The sequence below is a fragment of the Buteo buteo genome, chromosome 21, assembly GCF_964188355.1.
Source record: "Buteo buteo chromosome 21, bButBut1.hap1.1, whole genome shotgun sequence".
NCBI classification, from domain to species: Eukaryota; Metazoa; Chordata; class Aves; order Accipitriformes; family Accipitridae; genus Buteo; species Buteo buteo.
In genome coordinates, this window is record NC_134191.1 from 9,216,043 (window position 1) to 9,232,732 (window position 16,690).

General features: G+C 42.3%; 1 protein-coding gene across 3 annotated transcripts in view; it reads right to left on the reverse strand.

Moving 5' to 3' along the window:
* The window catches only part of PTPRG (protein tyrosine phosphatase receptor type G), a 416,558-nt gene that overhangs the window by 13,063 nt on the left and 386,805 nt on the right, over positions 1–16,690 (reverse strand). For all 3 annotated transcript variants that reach the window (XM_075053584.1, XM_075053587.1, XM_075053585.1), the window contains 9 exons: positions 8,242–8,338; positions 6,460–6,542; positions 6,079–6,213; positions 5,711–5,845; positions 5,136–5,308; positions 3,970–4,105; positions 3,479–3,625; positions 1,539–1,632; positions 189–265 (listed from right to left, as the gene is read on the reverse strand). In XM_075053584.1, the coding sequence (XP_074909685.1) occupies positions 189–265; positions 1,539–1,632; positions 3,479–3,625; positions 3,970–4,105; positions 5,136–5,308; positions 5,711–5,845; positions 6,079–6,213; positions 6,460–6,542; positions 8,242–8,338 (1,077 nt within the window). The remainder of the gene's footprint in view (positions 1–188; positions 266–1,538; positions 1,633–3,478; positions 3,626–3,969; positions 4,106–5,135; positions 5,309–5,710; positions 5,846–6,078; positions 6,214–6,459; positions 6,543–8,241; positions 8,339–16,690) is intronic.

Here is a 16,690-nt window from a genome sequence, read left to right on the forward strand (position 1 = left end):
TGTATTTAATTTTTTTAGGCAACAATCTTTAATAAAACACAGTTAATAGTTTTACATTATGGGGAAGGTGTTAAATTCTCATCTGTTAATCCACAGCCATTACATACAGAATTAAGACAATTATAGGCATCCGGTATTTAGCACCTTAGAATTGATTTTACTTTGTAATTAGGTGTTGGCTTCCTCACCATGATATAAGAGGCATTAATGTAATCTGTTCCCTTCATTCCAGGCAGCGGTGCCAAGCCCACTCTAGCACGCTCAGCTATAAGATTAAAAAAACACAGAGAGGGAAAAAAAAAAAAAAAGATCAAAGTCTGGTCGTGGCAGAATGCAGAAAGTAAGAATTTCTCAGACGTTAACAAACCAAACAGTGTGCAGCTCCCATCTCCCGCAGGAGCAGGCCAGCACTTTAACTGCGTTAAAGCATTGCCTGCTAACACAGGATATAAAAGAGAATGTTGCACAATATTCCCACAAGGACAAAGTAATTTCAGGAATCAAATTTTACTATAGCAAAGATTTTCACAGCAGGCTGAATTACCAAATAACAGTATATGCAGTGATAACAGGGGATTTCAGGTAATTCTTGACTGTAGTGTTCCATTTGTCTCCAGCAGCACACAAACCCAGCTGATTTATTTTGTTTTCCCTACCACTCCGTAGCACTACCATCACTCACTCCTCCCAGTCGGAGGGTGAGAGAACCTCCAGAGACAAAACCCTTCCCTAACGGGTAATCACCTAGAAGTGTGTGCGTGTTCTTCAGCAGATCTACACTTCTCCGTGTTTGAGGGCTAGGTTCAACGACATCCTCAAACCAACTGACAGGCTCCTAGTGCCAAACCAAAATCACTGCAGCTACGTGACACCAAGTGCAAAGTCGTATAGACTATTTCTGCCACATTCACATTTGTTTTTAAGATGTATCCTGATGACTTCCCTTTTTATTAACAAACTTCATGATGGACCGTATCTGTGCCACTATTACTTTGTGCTAGCTTGGCTATCACCTGTCCTGTACTCTGGGTAACGCGATGGGCATGGCGTGCCCGTGCTCGGTCTGGTGCAAATTCATACTGCGTGGCAACAGTGCATAGATTCCATGTTAATGACTGTGAAACTGCGGCCTTGGGCACTAAGTACCCTCAAATCTGGGGAAAGCTCACATGCAGAAATTGAGCGTAGTAGCTGAATTAAAAGCAGCTTGCGCCAATCACACCAGGAGGTATCACCTGAGGTGGGAGCGGTATCGAAGTCATTCTCTCAGTATTCCACAGATTTATCCCCTACCTAATTATTCAAATTCTTAAGCACTTCAAATTAACATTTCACATGGACAGTATATCTGGCTGACACTGTAGCTATTTTCTTTTGTTCAGTTTCATCAGGGTAATTCTGAAAGACAAGACATCTTGGTCTGAACAAAAGATTACATTTCTACTTCCTAGTGGCTATGCCTTTTCATGCATAACACTGGGAGAATTCAGTACAAAAAGTTATGCTAGGCAGTAATCAAACTGAAGATGTGATCTTACACGGCACGACTGATGAGTTCCTGTTCTTCTCTTTGTTGCAGTCTTTCTGAGCGCTGAAGCATTCCACGTATTTTGCATTACACTGTGTAACCAGCTGAAAGAGAATAAAGTAGTAAGTCAGTCCTCACAGCGCACTAAATGAAGAGAGGAGATTTCTTTGCCAACTCCTGCGAAGATGCATCAGTAGAAGAATAAACTGCATTGTTAAACTTGTTTAAAATACTCAAGATGCCAATGGATATCATCCTTTTCATACAACGTGTTTAATGGATAAAAAGATCTCTGCAGCTCTCAGCTTCGAAACATCCTGAAAATGCAGTGCCATCAAAATGTATTTTCACAGAACACTACGTTTAGTTATCTTTGAGCATATAATTCAAAGACTTGCAGATATGTTCAGTCAAAAGCAAGTCTCAAGGAAGAAGAGCTAGCAAAATAAAACAACAACAAAACTTTCATGTTTTCTTCTAAAATAAAAGCCAGATCATTCCTGCAGAATGTATTTTTCTGCCAGGCCTTTGGGGGACCCTCCACGCCGGCATCTGAGATCCGAGGCCGTGGGTTACATTCTCTGGTCTGCCAAGTTCACTCTGGGCTGCTTATGAGGCACAAAGAAAAGTCAGGGAGGCAGATTTGTATTTGAATATTCCCCCAGTGTATGGGGAAACTCTACCAGAGCAAAGAGGATGAAGATGGCTTTTTCATCTCCTGCATTAGCCACTCATTACTCAGCGTAATTTTACTCTAAGATGGTTGAACGTAAACTACTGTACCAGGGCATGAGCACAAGTTATTTTCTGCCGGCTGTGTGGCAGCAGCAGAAACGAGAGAAAGACTTAATAATTGCTGCTGGTCACGTCCCCGTTTCAAATGCACTCTAAACAAGATAGCACTCAACTCATCTATGTACTGGCATAAGCCCCATTAGAAGTTATGGGGTTTCTAAATACCTGTGCAACATTGGCAGAGAAAGTAATTTCTGAAAATGGCACTTAAGTTTTTGAAATTTTGCCACAAGTCATCAGAAAACATCTTCATACATATAATTTAGTATTGTTTGTAAAAGTGCAACACTTTTTTTAATAAGAAATCTTTTCCTCCTGCTGCATTTTGTGTGCATATGCGCACGCTTGTGCTTGTTTCTTTAATTTAGTAATTAAGCATCTGGAACGTCTTGACTGATGGAGAAGTACTGAGATTTCTACAAGTGAATTCAGAGAAAAGCCTGTTCATTTTTTGAATAGCTTGGCACCTGGTATAGTTTAACAGTTTCAGTTCCTTAGGTAGTTATTAACTGAGTGAGTTTAGCTGTGAAAACAGATGTCATGTATAACCTTCTTATGATACATAGTCTCACAAAATATTTTTAAATGCATTCAAATAAAATGCAATCAGAAAATCTTAGGTTTCAAATAAGTGATCTGGGCAAAAAAATTTACTTTGGCCAGGATGAAAGCAGCTATGACATAGCAGGGAAAAGCAGCAAGCATAGTTGTTAGCAATGACAAAGGCATATTGTGTTTCCTGGTCTTAAAACATTTTTAATTCTTTATTTATAGTGCTGAAATAGTAGGTGGTGCCAAGAACCTCATTTCGTGTCTTCCTCCATATATATGCATGAGCGCCACAGTTTGGAGGAAGAATTCCAGCCAAGCTAACCAGAGACTCAGGAACATCCAAGCCCCCTTGGGAACAGGTAGACCAGCAGCACACTCCAAACCAGTGTCCATGTCCCTCTCCTCACCTCTGACTTCAACAGTGTTAGCACTGATTTCCAGCAGTGCAGCTAAGTGTTGAGGACCGAACTTCTCAAGTTGCTGTGCTGTGCTAATCAAGTGTTCTGGTTTGGTTCCTTATCTATGACAACTGAGAGTGAAGACAGGCCATACAAAAGAGAGTAGGGAAATTAAGTCCCTCTGGATGGCAGTGATAAGCCTCACCTTGAACTGTTTTTCTAGTCGTGTCTTCCCTCCTATGCCAGGTATGAGGATGCTGTTAACGTAACTATGCAGCTGGTTTGCAGATACTTCAGTCTCCTTCCCAAGGATGGCTTCCAACAAGGCATCGTGAATAAAAATGTACTGCTCCTAGAAAAACAAACAGCATGTCACGTAGGCGCTTGGAATAAACTAAACAGCTGGCTTTAACTGAGGGGTAGAGCACACTAAAGGAAAGAGTGTGCAAAACAAGCCACCCATGCAAATACTGCCAAATCCAGAATAAACATTTACAAGTGTAGCACGTACAACTCTGAAGAAGTCAAAAGCAAAATCTGAAGTTTCTGGCCTAGAAAAAGAGAGACATTCCAGTGCAAAAAATGCCTGATGATATATTCATTTTTTACACAGATATAACTGAAAAATCCATTTTCATTTTGATTACAACATAAAAACGAACATAGCTTTAAATTCAACCCCACTGCAATCTTTACCTCAGTCTGGACGAGGTAGTTGCGCTGTGTCCTGATATGTTTCAGGAAACCCAGGACATTAACTGTGCTTTTGTCTTTTATCTGTTGCAGCATACTGTCTATCACAATGTAGGTACCAGTTCTGCCAACACCAGCACTACAGAAGACATAAGAGAAACCCATGTAATACAGCCAGACCAAAGTAAATGTTCACAACAGCAGAACAGAACTACGCAAATATTCCTGTTGACAGACTTTCATTTCCCTGCTAGCCTCAACCATGAAAGTTTCTAAACAAAATATTTTGGTTTTCTGGGAATTCTACCAGGTATATATTTCCTGATCTGACACTTGGCTGTCCTGTCGCCACTGCTGTTGTTTCTGGTGTTGGCTAGAGGAAGCCATATGGAGATCCACCCTATGCCAAACTGCTGCTATCCCGGACCACCAAGGTTGCTCCAGGCTGTGGGGCTGCCCTGGTTGGCTTCAGTCTTGAGGTAAAGCTTAAGCTTCACACTGGAACTGTAATCCTGCTCTGGAAATGCAAGCGGTACCAGCACTACAGAAAGGCCTAAGAGGGGGCTAATCCTGTGGAGGCAGGACTCCTTGAAGGGGAGGAGGGCGGTCCTGAGCCCAACACAGAGGGTGCAGAGGGAAACTCTTCAGAGCTTCTCAATTTCTGCTCAGGAAGGACCTCTAACCCCCATCATCCTCTCCTCTTCATTATGGTGCTATCCAGCCCCCTCACACGCAGTGTTGAAGACCGCATCCCTTAATTCATTTAAGGGAAATCCTCTGTCGACTGCAAGTGCTGGTGAATGTGAGCGGGGCTCAGTGGCATCGCACGTCCAGGTGTCCGTCTGTTCACACGACTGGTCGCCAGCAGACGTAATCCTGCCCTGCCCAGGCACTGAATGGCTTCGAACAAGGAACTGCACAACCCCATCGATGCAGTGCTCGGCAGCTCGGTATCATGACACAGGGTTTTGCTAATGCAGCTGGGAAGCTTTTGCATTGGAGCTGTCTTAAGATGTAGGCAAAGCAAGCTCCTGTCTACCTGCGCTCCACGGGGCTGGCACACTCCGTCTGTGTTAATAACTTACGGTGTTTGTCTTAGCTGGCGTGTAAGAGCGCGTGCTGTGCATTAGGTATGCTTGCCATGAAGTAGTTAATCACACCCATCGTACCTGCAGTGCACCACCACTGGTCCCATGTCCGGGGTTCTGGCTGCGGAGGATCTCCTAACGAAGGTTAGCACAGGCAGAGCGTACTCTGGCACACCCATGTCAGGCCACTGAGTGTAGTGATACTGAATAACCGTTCTCTCGTTCTGCCGCCCTTTGGGGTTTCCTTTCTGACCCTGCGTGCAAGGTGTGCACAGGAAGAAGAGAAAGATTAGGGAAGAGGAGCATAGAAAGACAATCCTACTGGCTTGCTTGGCTGAAAAAGTGCTGGACGCTAACAGAAGAAATCTTCTGCAGCCCTGCCTCCTGCTAGGTGGAGACAGAGTTCACGGAAAAATACATGTGGGAACAAGTAATAACAGCAGTAACTGTGACGCCAAAGCAGGAGTGAACTTGAGAAAAAGAAATACAGCCTAAACCTTTTACCAGGTTCCTTGTAATCCTGGCTTTGCTTACTTCTTTCTTTTCCACCTGCTACTTCGAGTTGCCTATGCAAACGCTGAGTTTTGCTCCTGCGTGCCTTGCATCCTACACAAGCCAGAAGGCATTTGGATGGGAACAGTGAAGGCTTTACTCACCTTTTTCATCTTTGTGTTCCTGACTGTGAAGCGGCGCACCGTGTAGCAGGCGTGAATGTTTGTGCTCTTCAGCGTGACGATTATGTTGCCATACTCCTCGCTGTTCTCTGACGGCCAGTACTGATCGCATTTTCTCTGAACAAAGACAGAGTTGGGTGGGTTGGCTAAGGGTTTGAACTGCTTCTTTATATTTGTGTTTAGAGCTTTTTAAAAAAGTAAAATCATGGCTAGCTATGTATCCCTCTGTTACATTAGTTATATATTATACATCAATATATGTCATCCCAAACCATTTAAAAACAAAATCTGCCCACGTGATTTGGGGAGGTGGTAAGGACCAACTGCTAACAAACTAGAAAATTTCTTACTCTTCCTTTTTCAACAAGGTTTGTGATCATGACAATGATTCCAGTATTTTGTTCCCAAATCATCCTCCAGAAATCTTCAAAGGTAGACTTTAAAGGTCCCTGGGTAGCAATGTAGGCTTTTGCTTTGTTGTAACCCTTCAAAGAAAACCATAATGCCAAGTGAGATGAAAGCAATATCATGGCAGACATATAAATATTTTAAAGGTAACAAAGAAAGGTGCTTCTCTCATTCAGAAGAGAGAGGAATTTGTAGCAAAAATATCAGGTGAAGTTGGAAAACACAACCACCTCACAAGTGGCAATACTTCCTCCTTGTGGAAGGATTCAGAGTTAGAGAAGAAAAAACAATTCGAACAAGAAAAAACAATTCGAACAACTTACATCGACATAATTAGCATTAATGTAGTCACTGTGCTTAGAATCTTTTCCTGGTAAAGGCCTTAGCTTCACCCTGCTGTGATCATCTGCAGGATAAAAAACAGAGCAGAGAAGCATTAAGGAAACACAGTGCAGAACTGCAGGTAAACATCCCATTTCCTTGGTAGTGGAGCTGCCCTTATTAATACATGGAAGTAACTGGCCTTGGACTGGAGTCAAGGGGCAGGCGGGAGTACCTGTTCTTGGTCATCTGCTCATGGTAGCAGGTCGTCAGGCTTCACATCCCTTAAAGTACGTGGTTCGTGCTGGGACAGCTTCTCTTTAAAGGACACTGGAGCCTCAGGAGCACGATCTCTAGGATCATCCACACCACTCAGTGCAGTGTGATTCAAAGAGCCGGGGCACCCCACAGGGCTGTGTAACACCACGCGGAGACACCGGCTCAGCTCTCGCAGGCAGTAAAGCTGCCTTTGCCTGGCTCAGTGTCTGAGCTCATTATCCTCCACTCGGTGCTGGGCTCAGACAGCTCTACTGGCTCCGGGAGCTGAGTGAATGAATGTCCTCACTCCTTCCCCACCCTCATCACACCAACCAGACAGACTTTAGGGCACACTCTTTAGCTCCTCTTTTTGTTCCACTCAAATGCTTGACTTCAGCTTAAATCAGAAAAAAGTCGCAGTCCTCCTCCTGCTCCTAGGCAGCAGCATTGGGCTGGGTGGCACTTCCAACACATGCAGAGATGAGACATGTGGGCTAACTTTAAGCATGAAGAATCTGGTTTCGGTTGCCTTCCTTGAGCACCAATGGGGAGAGGAAGGTTCCTCCAGGGGCAATCTGGAGGACAGGAGTGCCTGCTCCAATTCTCCTCCAGTGGTACTTCTCTCTCTGTGCCTAGAGGGACCAGACATCTATGTCTAAAATCAGAGCCGGGACAACCGCAATGAATCCCCTTGCCCCAGGCCACAGAGCAAGTCTTTTACAGGTCTGGGAATTGGTCCTCAGCCGACACCTTGATTACTTCTAAGAATCTGTTAGAGACATGCGTTTCCTTCCTATACCCTCAAAAACATTCAAGATTCATTGCAATGTTTATGAACATTGTGAACTTTTTATCAGAGGCTCTCCATCTTTGTTCCTAAACCACAGTGACTGCTGCATCTGCCATTCGTTCCACATCAGAGAACGATATGGAAAAAGTTACCGCATTTCCATCTCAGACCCGCAATAATCTGCATTCTAGAGCGGAGTCCAGATTTGCAGTTCTCAGAGGAATACAGGCAAAGCCTGCACTGTGCTACAAAGATCACTGTTTGTCCAAGTCGTACACACAGCTGAAGCAGTTTGAAATACAGCAGATTCACTCTGTAAGATTTAGCACCTTTGGGATTATAAGGGAATCCCAGGGATCATCAATAAAACTCTCTGCTCCACCATGCACTTCCCTTAGGCCAGTTTTCAGACATTAGTGGGCAGAAGAGCTCTGATCATCCATTTATCCCAGTTATTCCTCCACAAAATTTCATAGCAAACTGATTCTTCTAAAACTACGCTTGGACCAACAAACTACAAAATATTTTAAAATGAAAGCTGGAGTGAAATCCTGGCTCCAGAGAAGTCAAAATGTCCACTGCCTTTAGTAGGGAAATGATCTCCCAGGCACACTTTCACATGTTTATTAATTACTGTACAATAACGTAACTTGAAGCCATCTGCCTTTTCCAGTCACACACAGACACACTGTGAGAGGAGAGTGCCTTTTCGGGCTGATTCATTGTGCTTACTTACAGGCTAGGATGTTGATGTATCTGTTCTTGTGCTTGTTGTCAGGGTGGTTGGAATGCTCTGCAGTGATGTTCATGTCAGCCGTACAGCGCTGCACTTCCTAGGCATAAAAATTATTCCAATGGAAAATATGGCAGTGCAAAAAAATTAAGCTTTATCTCCTTTTGCAACAGCTTACAGCAACCATGTTTAAAATATCGATATCTTAACTACTGGATTGAACACAAAGTCCTTTGGTGGTATCCTGTATGATGTGGTCTGCTTAAATCGAGCCATGTTAGCTTCTCCCTGGTGTCCAGTCATGCTCCTCTCCACAGACCTGGAGACAGATGCACTTTGGGCACCCTGTGGGCTGACTGTCCCCTCTGACCAGCAGTCCATCCATCTTCTGGACTGCATCTCTTGTGATGCCCCCCTCTGTCCCCTCTTGGGAAGGGAAGACAGAGTCCCTCAAAGGCAAGAGTGGCCAGTGCAGTGTAAGAAACTAAGCACAAACCCCACTTCAACAGAAGCCTTTGACCGCTGGACAACTTACCTGCTTATAACCTCTCAAAACAGGGTTTCTGACATTTCAGTTTGGCACTGACCTTTTGTTAGTTCTCTACAGAGAGATGCCTTTTATAAAATATAAATAAAATAGATCTCTGAGGATAACAGCAAGTGCTTTAAATACCACTGCTTGGACACTGATTAACAGCCCACGATATAGTGAAAAAGATAAAAGGTTGTATCCACGTGTATATACATTTACAAAGCAGAAAGAGGCCAGGCTTGCCAAGGTGTTCATGAAGCTAGAGATGCAGGTTTCTGCCTAGTTGAGGCTATGGGTTACATACCTAATTCCCATTGATCCTTCTAGTTCTTAACCTACCCCTTACTTACACTGTCCAAGAACAGAATACAGAGCTATTGAAATGGGGCAGTGGAGGTTTTTTTCTCTACTCCCCTCGGCCAGACTGTCCTAGAGAGTTACACACTTCAGAGACTGTCTCGCGAACTGAATCACTAAAACTCATGTGCGATACCACCTCCAAGATATATTTTCTTGTGTCTATCTAACCACAATCTTCCTGAAAAAGCTAAATCCCTTTTTATCCCTAGCATAAATACTCTTACTTTAAAAACACATTTCTGAAAAATATATCAATGTTTGGAGTTTACAAAGTTGTGGAAGACACTATATTTATTCAAATCTTTCGTGAGTCCCAGAAATTGCACCAAACAGAACCAATTTCCCCCAAGGATATATGGAGAAGTGCCAAATTACTTTGTACTTCAGGCTTTAAAAATAACAGTATAGAACCTGCCTAAGAGGCAAAGTCATTAGGAGCTCACAGCTGCTACAAAGATCACAAGCTAAGTGACAGAGAAAAATTATCAAGAGAAATGCTATACAAACAGCAGATGTAACAGAGTTCAGCATTATGCAGACATTTCACAAAGGACTTGCATAGCAATTTTGATATCTTCCCCAGCATTTACATTTTAAAAGTGCAAAGTATACTAAAACCTTGAACGTTTTATAGCTTTTATATCCGCATGACACTCCCAAATAACAATTGCTTCTCTCTCTCACCCCCCCCTCCATAGGGAGAAACATACTACATTCAAGGAGACGAGCTGAGCAAAGACAAAGAAGAATCAAGCAAAACTCTCAGCTGGCCCTAATAGAATTTTCATAGTTCCATTTCTATCACAGAAATAAAAAACACATTAAAGTGTATGCTTCCCCTAATTCTGCCTGTCAGCTCCAGTAAGCGAGGGACTTCTGATTACACAACGGGCAGGATCAGTTCAGCCTAAGTCATAACTGGAAAAGCAGAACTACTTACATGTTAGGTTGATTTAATGTAATTTTGTTTTACCTTTTTTTGCATTTAGAAATCATATAACACCACTGCTGTACCGCTGTAGGTCATTCCTAAAAAATAATCCCTCGCTTCTGAAAAGCCTCACGTCAAACTCTACACTCCTGCATCATTACAAAATTCTTTTTTAGAAGTTATTAGCATTGAAACATTTATGCCAAATGCTGTAGAATTTAATTCAGATGAATCCAATAAGGTTCTGTGGAGAATACTCTAAAAACTTATAGAATTTAATAGGGAATTACCTCCCTGCTAAGGAATTTTCTCTGACAGTTTAAATACTACATAGTAAATGTATCACTTTCTATTAAATTCTATAGGATTTTTCCATAAGGGAATTGCTGGTGAGGTTAATCATTTTAATTAACCTTTTTATGTTGATGCTGACTGTTTTCTCAACTGTACATGTTCCCAGCTGGCCAATATAAAGTTAATAGAAGGGGAAGATTAAGCTAAGACGGTGAAAAACACAGCAATGGAAAAGAAGGTCTGACGCTGTGAGAGCTGATCGTCTGAAAATGGCTTTTCAACACATAACATTCTAAATGATTTTTAATACTCTGGAAAGCTGCTATAATGGTGGATTCCAATATCTGCGCACTGCAAAACATAGCAAAAGGAGACTGCTAAAGAAAAGCTCCCTGTTGCCAATGCACCTCAACTCTTTTTGTGTTTTTAAAAATCAACGCAGAACAATAAAAGGCCATTTTGACTTCACCCCCGCCTCCCTGTCCAGGACACAACCAATGCTTTGGGATGCTGAGGTTGTCCAACGAGAAGGGGCCTGAGGACATCCTCCAGCTCCACGTTTGCCACTGACAAAGTTTGGCTGTGCTGCATGGACAGATCAGGCTGAGAGCAGAGGGTGGTTTACCCTCCCAAGTTCACCTCTCCAAATTCTAACAGCAAATTACTAAACCACAGGCTCACCCCACCAGACAGTAAGGCATAAGTTAACATTCCTTTGTTATTAAAGTCAAAAGTGGTTGTCTTTCATCAATGCACAAAGTGCTGCAAGAAGACGGGACTAGTTGCAGCCTGTTATCTATGCCTCTGCTCAGAGTATTATTTACCCTTTGGCAGAAGAGGACAGCCCGGTGTTAATAAATATCACCCTGGAGGAAGTTCCAAAAAGTCACCATCCTAATTATGCCATTTTACCACATTTATGTATATTACATATTTACTTTCCCAGCATTTCTATTGCTTATGCAATGAACACCCTGGGATTTCTAAATCTTACCAGCTACCAAGTCTTTCATTTGCATTTAAAACATCACCATGATTATATTATTATTATAACTTAAGTTTGCCGGCAGGCCACCAGGTCAGGTCCGATGCCAGGCTGCTCACTGCAGCCTAAACAAACTCTTCTCCAATTAGCAGAAAACCACTACGGGCACCTTGGAGGACAGATAGCATCCGTATCACCACATCCATAATTCACCCACAAACTTTTCAGCTCTAGAGTCTTTTCTTCAGCTTTCCTTAATCCCGCTTAGTCTTTTCCACTGATTTTAATGGCGCTGGCTAGCACACTGCTGCTCCTCACGTTTAACTTTGCAGAACACATTACTGTCCAAAGATGAATGGATACAGGCTCTTATCCTGTCCTTTCAACTTATCATTGACAACCCAAGAAACCAAAGTACATGGTTTCAATTGACCGTTAGTTACTGTAAAAAGTGTTCTAGTCTATGCTATTATGGCTAATTTACCTTTTAATTATATTGTCCATGCTAATGCTAATTGGAATTTGATACACCCAGGTTTAACGACCCATTTTCATTGCCTTTCTGAAACAAGTTACAGATTAGTTTCTTCTAAACTTCAAAGAATTTCCATTTAAGTGTAAAATCAAACTGCTCCAGCGTCTTGCTGGCAATATAAGGTTTTGAGCAAGAATTTTTGCCACAGTGACTGAGCAGGAACTCAGACTCTTGATTTGGCCTTACGCAGTGCTGCTGTTGTTTCCCATTACTTCAGTCTGATGTCCTAGCAGGGGCTGAACTGTGAAAGCCTATGAATAGCAATGAGGAGGAATCATGAACAAAGAAAGGATCCTAATCTGAAGGACTAAATTAGAGAAGATCCATAGCTATGTTTTGATATTATTGTGATATTTCTCAGCATGAAAGCAGCTAGTTCATCCACCCCTAAAATAATTTTTGATCTATTATTTTAATCCCAAATTAGAGAATTCTGTGGTAGCGCTCTTGCTGCTTGTTTTATCACAGCAAACACGAAGACGGCATACCAACAGAGACAGCAGATAGTATTTGAAGATATCCCACAGGAATAGCGTAGATTTTTGTGATAATTTAGCACTAGTATAAACTCTGCAACGGCACTCAAGAGAGAGGTGAGCTGGGGACAGCCTAGAAAGAAGGGGAAAATAAACAAACCAAAAGAACTCAACACAGGAATAACAGTGGAGGAATCATGAATAGATAGCTAAAAATTCCTGTAAATGAATGAGAGAGGAGGGGATGGTGGAGGACCGTTTGCTTGCAGGATCCTGCCCTTCATTAGGCAGGGAGGTGTGACAGTCCAACCGAAACCTTGCGTTGCCCGTGTGCGGCTACGGCTCCTCTGAGCGGGGCTTCCAGGCAGAATCTTTCGGTATGGCTGCAGTGCTATGGTTAGTAAGAAAGCCCAGATATCTGAACTTCTTTTATTGCTTCTCTTCAACTTCATCTGTTAATTCACAATGCCAGTTTCTTAGGGTAGGTCAAGCGGTGAGATAAGAATGGAGAACTCCAGGAAGACCCTCTTCTAGAGCAGTCCTTCCTCCTCCAGCTTCACAGTGCTGCTTCCCTTTGGTTGCACTACAGCAACGCACAGGCTGAGAATACCTCTAATTATGGCAGTTTTGGGCCAGGGTTATAAAACATTTCCCAGCACAGTAATGTCTGCTAGCAGCATGCTTTTGAAATGGCATCTTTCTACTGCCAAATTCCTTGGTGTAGATGCAGTTATAAGCATGTGTCTGGTGTAAGCTGTGTCTAATCTGTAAGGGATGCCAGTATAACTATGCAGTGTTTTTAGTGTCTCAAGAAATGTGCAAAGTGCAGCATTATCTGTCTTCAATGCAGCCCTTCACTAGAGAATAACATTCTGAGGTCACCGGTTAAAAAGAGCTACTGACCCCTGCCCCAAGCAGCAGCAACCATGAGAATAACGTTAGCAAATCCCTGCCACATCGCTGAAGATATAGATTTATGTTATTTTCTTACATTTCAGGACATTTAGAAGAAGGTGCCACTGGAGTATAAAGATATTTTCAATTTATGTGATGAGGGAGCTAGACAGCCTGCCTCCAAGTTCAGCGAGCCTGTTCAGACTCCAAATTGGCAATGAATCATTACACTCACACGGCCACAGGCAGGAGAGGTCTGCGGAGATTGCATTCACCCACTCTAATCGCTCCCGCAGCAGCACTGACCAACCCACTCCAGAATTAGGGAGGAAGGAAATAAAACTGTCTGATCTCAAAAATCCAAATACTGCATTGTACTATAAAAATTCATAGTTAGCTTTGGGGATGGAGGGTGATTTCTTTCCTTAGTGTTCCTTTCTTAGAGCAAAAGGACACCACTACTCAAAAAACTTACTGTGTTATTCCAGTAACTGGCCAGGGGGAGGGAGTGAAAAGGTTTACTGTGGGAGGTGGCACTTCACACTCTTTTTGATACAAGAATTTGGAGGGCACATGCCCTATATAGTCAGGCTATCAGGGGAATAGAAGATGACAAATGTGACATCAGTTTTTAAAATGAGATCCAGAAGGGATTTCAGGCACTACAGCCCACTAAATCTGACTTCTCTGTGGGGCAAACTGTTAGACACTGTAATAAATAGCAGAGCTAGTGAATGCCTCTAACACACTGTGGAGAGGTCCCTGAAGAAGTCTACAGGTAAGAACAGTCTGGAAAAGAATAGTATTTGGATTTCCAAAATGTTTGTGAAAAGACCTCTCAGAAAAGATTACTTAAAAACCTGATCTGGCTTGGAGCAAAAGGAAAACTCGCCTTGTATACCAACAGGTCAGAGGTGGGACTCACCTGCCCAGGAATTGTCAGTGTTCAGACTTCACCTGTGGGACCTTACAGGGACCTAACCTATTCGTAAATGGACTGCAGAGGAGACAAAGTGTGTTTATGATACAAAATTATTCAGGATAATTAGAACAAAAGCTGTTTGTGAAGGGAAGCAGAACAATCTCGCAATACTGAGTAGCTGAGTGATAAAATGGCAAATGAAATTCAATGTTGATAAATGCAAAGTGATGTACTTGGGAAAAACAACCCTAACTATACATACATACTGACAGGTTCCCAATTTGCTATTGCCACTCAGTGACAAGACCTTGGGGTCACAGCTGATAGTTTTCTGGAGGTGTCAGCTGAGTGCTCAGTAGTTGTTAAAAAACAAATAGTATGTTAGAAAGAAGGAAAGTAATAGAAAACCAAACAGAAAACATCACTGCGCTCCCACAGAACTCTGCAGTAAACCCACTCATTAAATACTGTGCACAGTTTTGGCCATCCCATCTTGAACAGGTTATGGTAAAGGCAGAAAAAAAGGTACAGAGGGAGCAAGTCATCATAAGTCTAGAATGGCTTCCTCAAACAAACAAATTAAATAGTTTAGACTTCTTCAGATTTGAAAACAGATGATTAAGGAGGAATATGAGGGAGGCAGACAGAATCATGTGAGGCATTTAAGTGAACAGGGATGTACTTTGTAATGCAAAAACTAGGAGGCACCAAGAGAAGTTATTAGGCATGAGTTAAAAACAAAAGGAAGTCCGTTCTTGTGGAACAAATTGTAGAATTCATTGCCATGGGATGCTTTGGACACCAGAAGTCTAGAAGGGTTCAAGAGGCAATTAGAAATTTATGGAAGAAAGGTCTATCAAAGACTATTAAACATAATGATGCCAAGAAAATCTCTGGCTAGACAAGGAGTAGATATAATCTCTGGCTCAGGAAGCCTCTCAGTCTCTGTTCAGTCTTGCCACCAAACCCTGCCCCAGTGCTGCCCTGTAAAAATGTGGTGCGTCAGCCTGTATGCTACAGCAAGAGGGTGCTGGAGCCGTCCGAGAGCAAGCCAAAAAACCTCCTTGAACTTTTTTCAATATTAGGTTGAACAAATTCCAAGGTAGAAGTCAAAGAGTTATATCAGAGACTAGAACTGGCAATGCAGGATCGTGGACTTTATTTTAAAAAGCTATTTGTTGTTCAGTATTACATTGGGCCCTATATTTCTTGTTTATATAAAAAATTGAAAATTCATAGGACTCAAAGGAAATCTTAACAATTCTGTATATACAAGAAAGCCCAGCTATCACCAGACAATAAAGCTGGCTACTTGCACTATGATTACCCAAAGGGAATAAGGATTCATTTTGGATGTACTTTCCAAGGAAAGATTTGTGAGTTCAAAGTCCTTTTTTCCTCTACACATAAAACGCTTCCTAAGTACATTCACAAAATATTTACCTGTAATTACAGCTCATTTTAAGAGGAATAGGGACTATTCACACAGTTTGCTTTCAAAGGAATCTTCATGTAAAAACCAACTCAATACAACCCACAACACACTGCCAAAAACACAGGAAGAGACTTACACCAAAAACTAGCAACAAACAAACGGAGAATGTTTACCTTCTACATCGGGCAGAGTGTGTGTGTGCCTAGTTTAGTCTTTCCTTTCACAGGTTCCACTCTAAATCTCCTGCCACAGAAATTTCTGAAGAGATTTTTGATTTTTTTTTCCTTTAAAAAAATCCCATGTGCTGGCTACCTTTGGGAAGACTTATTTATGCTGTAGTATTGGTCATAGTTTTTCAGCATCCTTGCCATCCTCTTCTCTCTTCTTTTTAGATGCAAGAAGCAGATTTTTTTGTAAAAAACTCATATAACTGCAGAACCTAATACCTCTTTTCAGGAGTTCCCCAGGCATGAAGGCATGATATGGCTGTGGTACCTTCCACCCAAGGCTAGCAGCCTTGTAACATTGGGTTTTCTGTTTCAGCTGGAATCCTACTGTTTCTCCATAAAACTTTAGCTACGTCTTCACTGTAGCTGGCAGATACAATTCCAGGACATACACCACGGCTGGATCTGACCAGACATGAGAATTTACACCGCTAGCCACTTCCAATAGCTACTGTATAAATGTAACCTCAGGATCCTCTATTCCTCAGCCGCTTTCCAAACTGGGATTCTGATCTCTGAGTCAGTTTAGGCACTTGAGAAACATTTTACCTACAGGCTTTGTGAAAAATCCTGGGTTTCACTCCTCTGTCCCATCGCTGTGAACCATAAGGAAGAAAATCAGGCCCACGAGGCATCAGCAGGGCAGAACACAAGCAATGAAAGGGAGCCGGATGGTTTATCCCAGACAGTGATTGTCTTGTTCCTATTCCTTCTCCTTACTCTAGGAGGAGATTTCATTTACTCTTTAGGAAGCTGAGACCTCAGTTACGGAGAAATACATCTGGAGTAGCTATACTCACTTCAAAGCAGACGCTCCAAATTTTAAGCCAGCACGGAGAATAGAATTTGGCACACATAGTG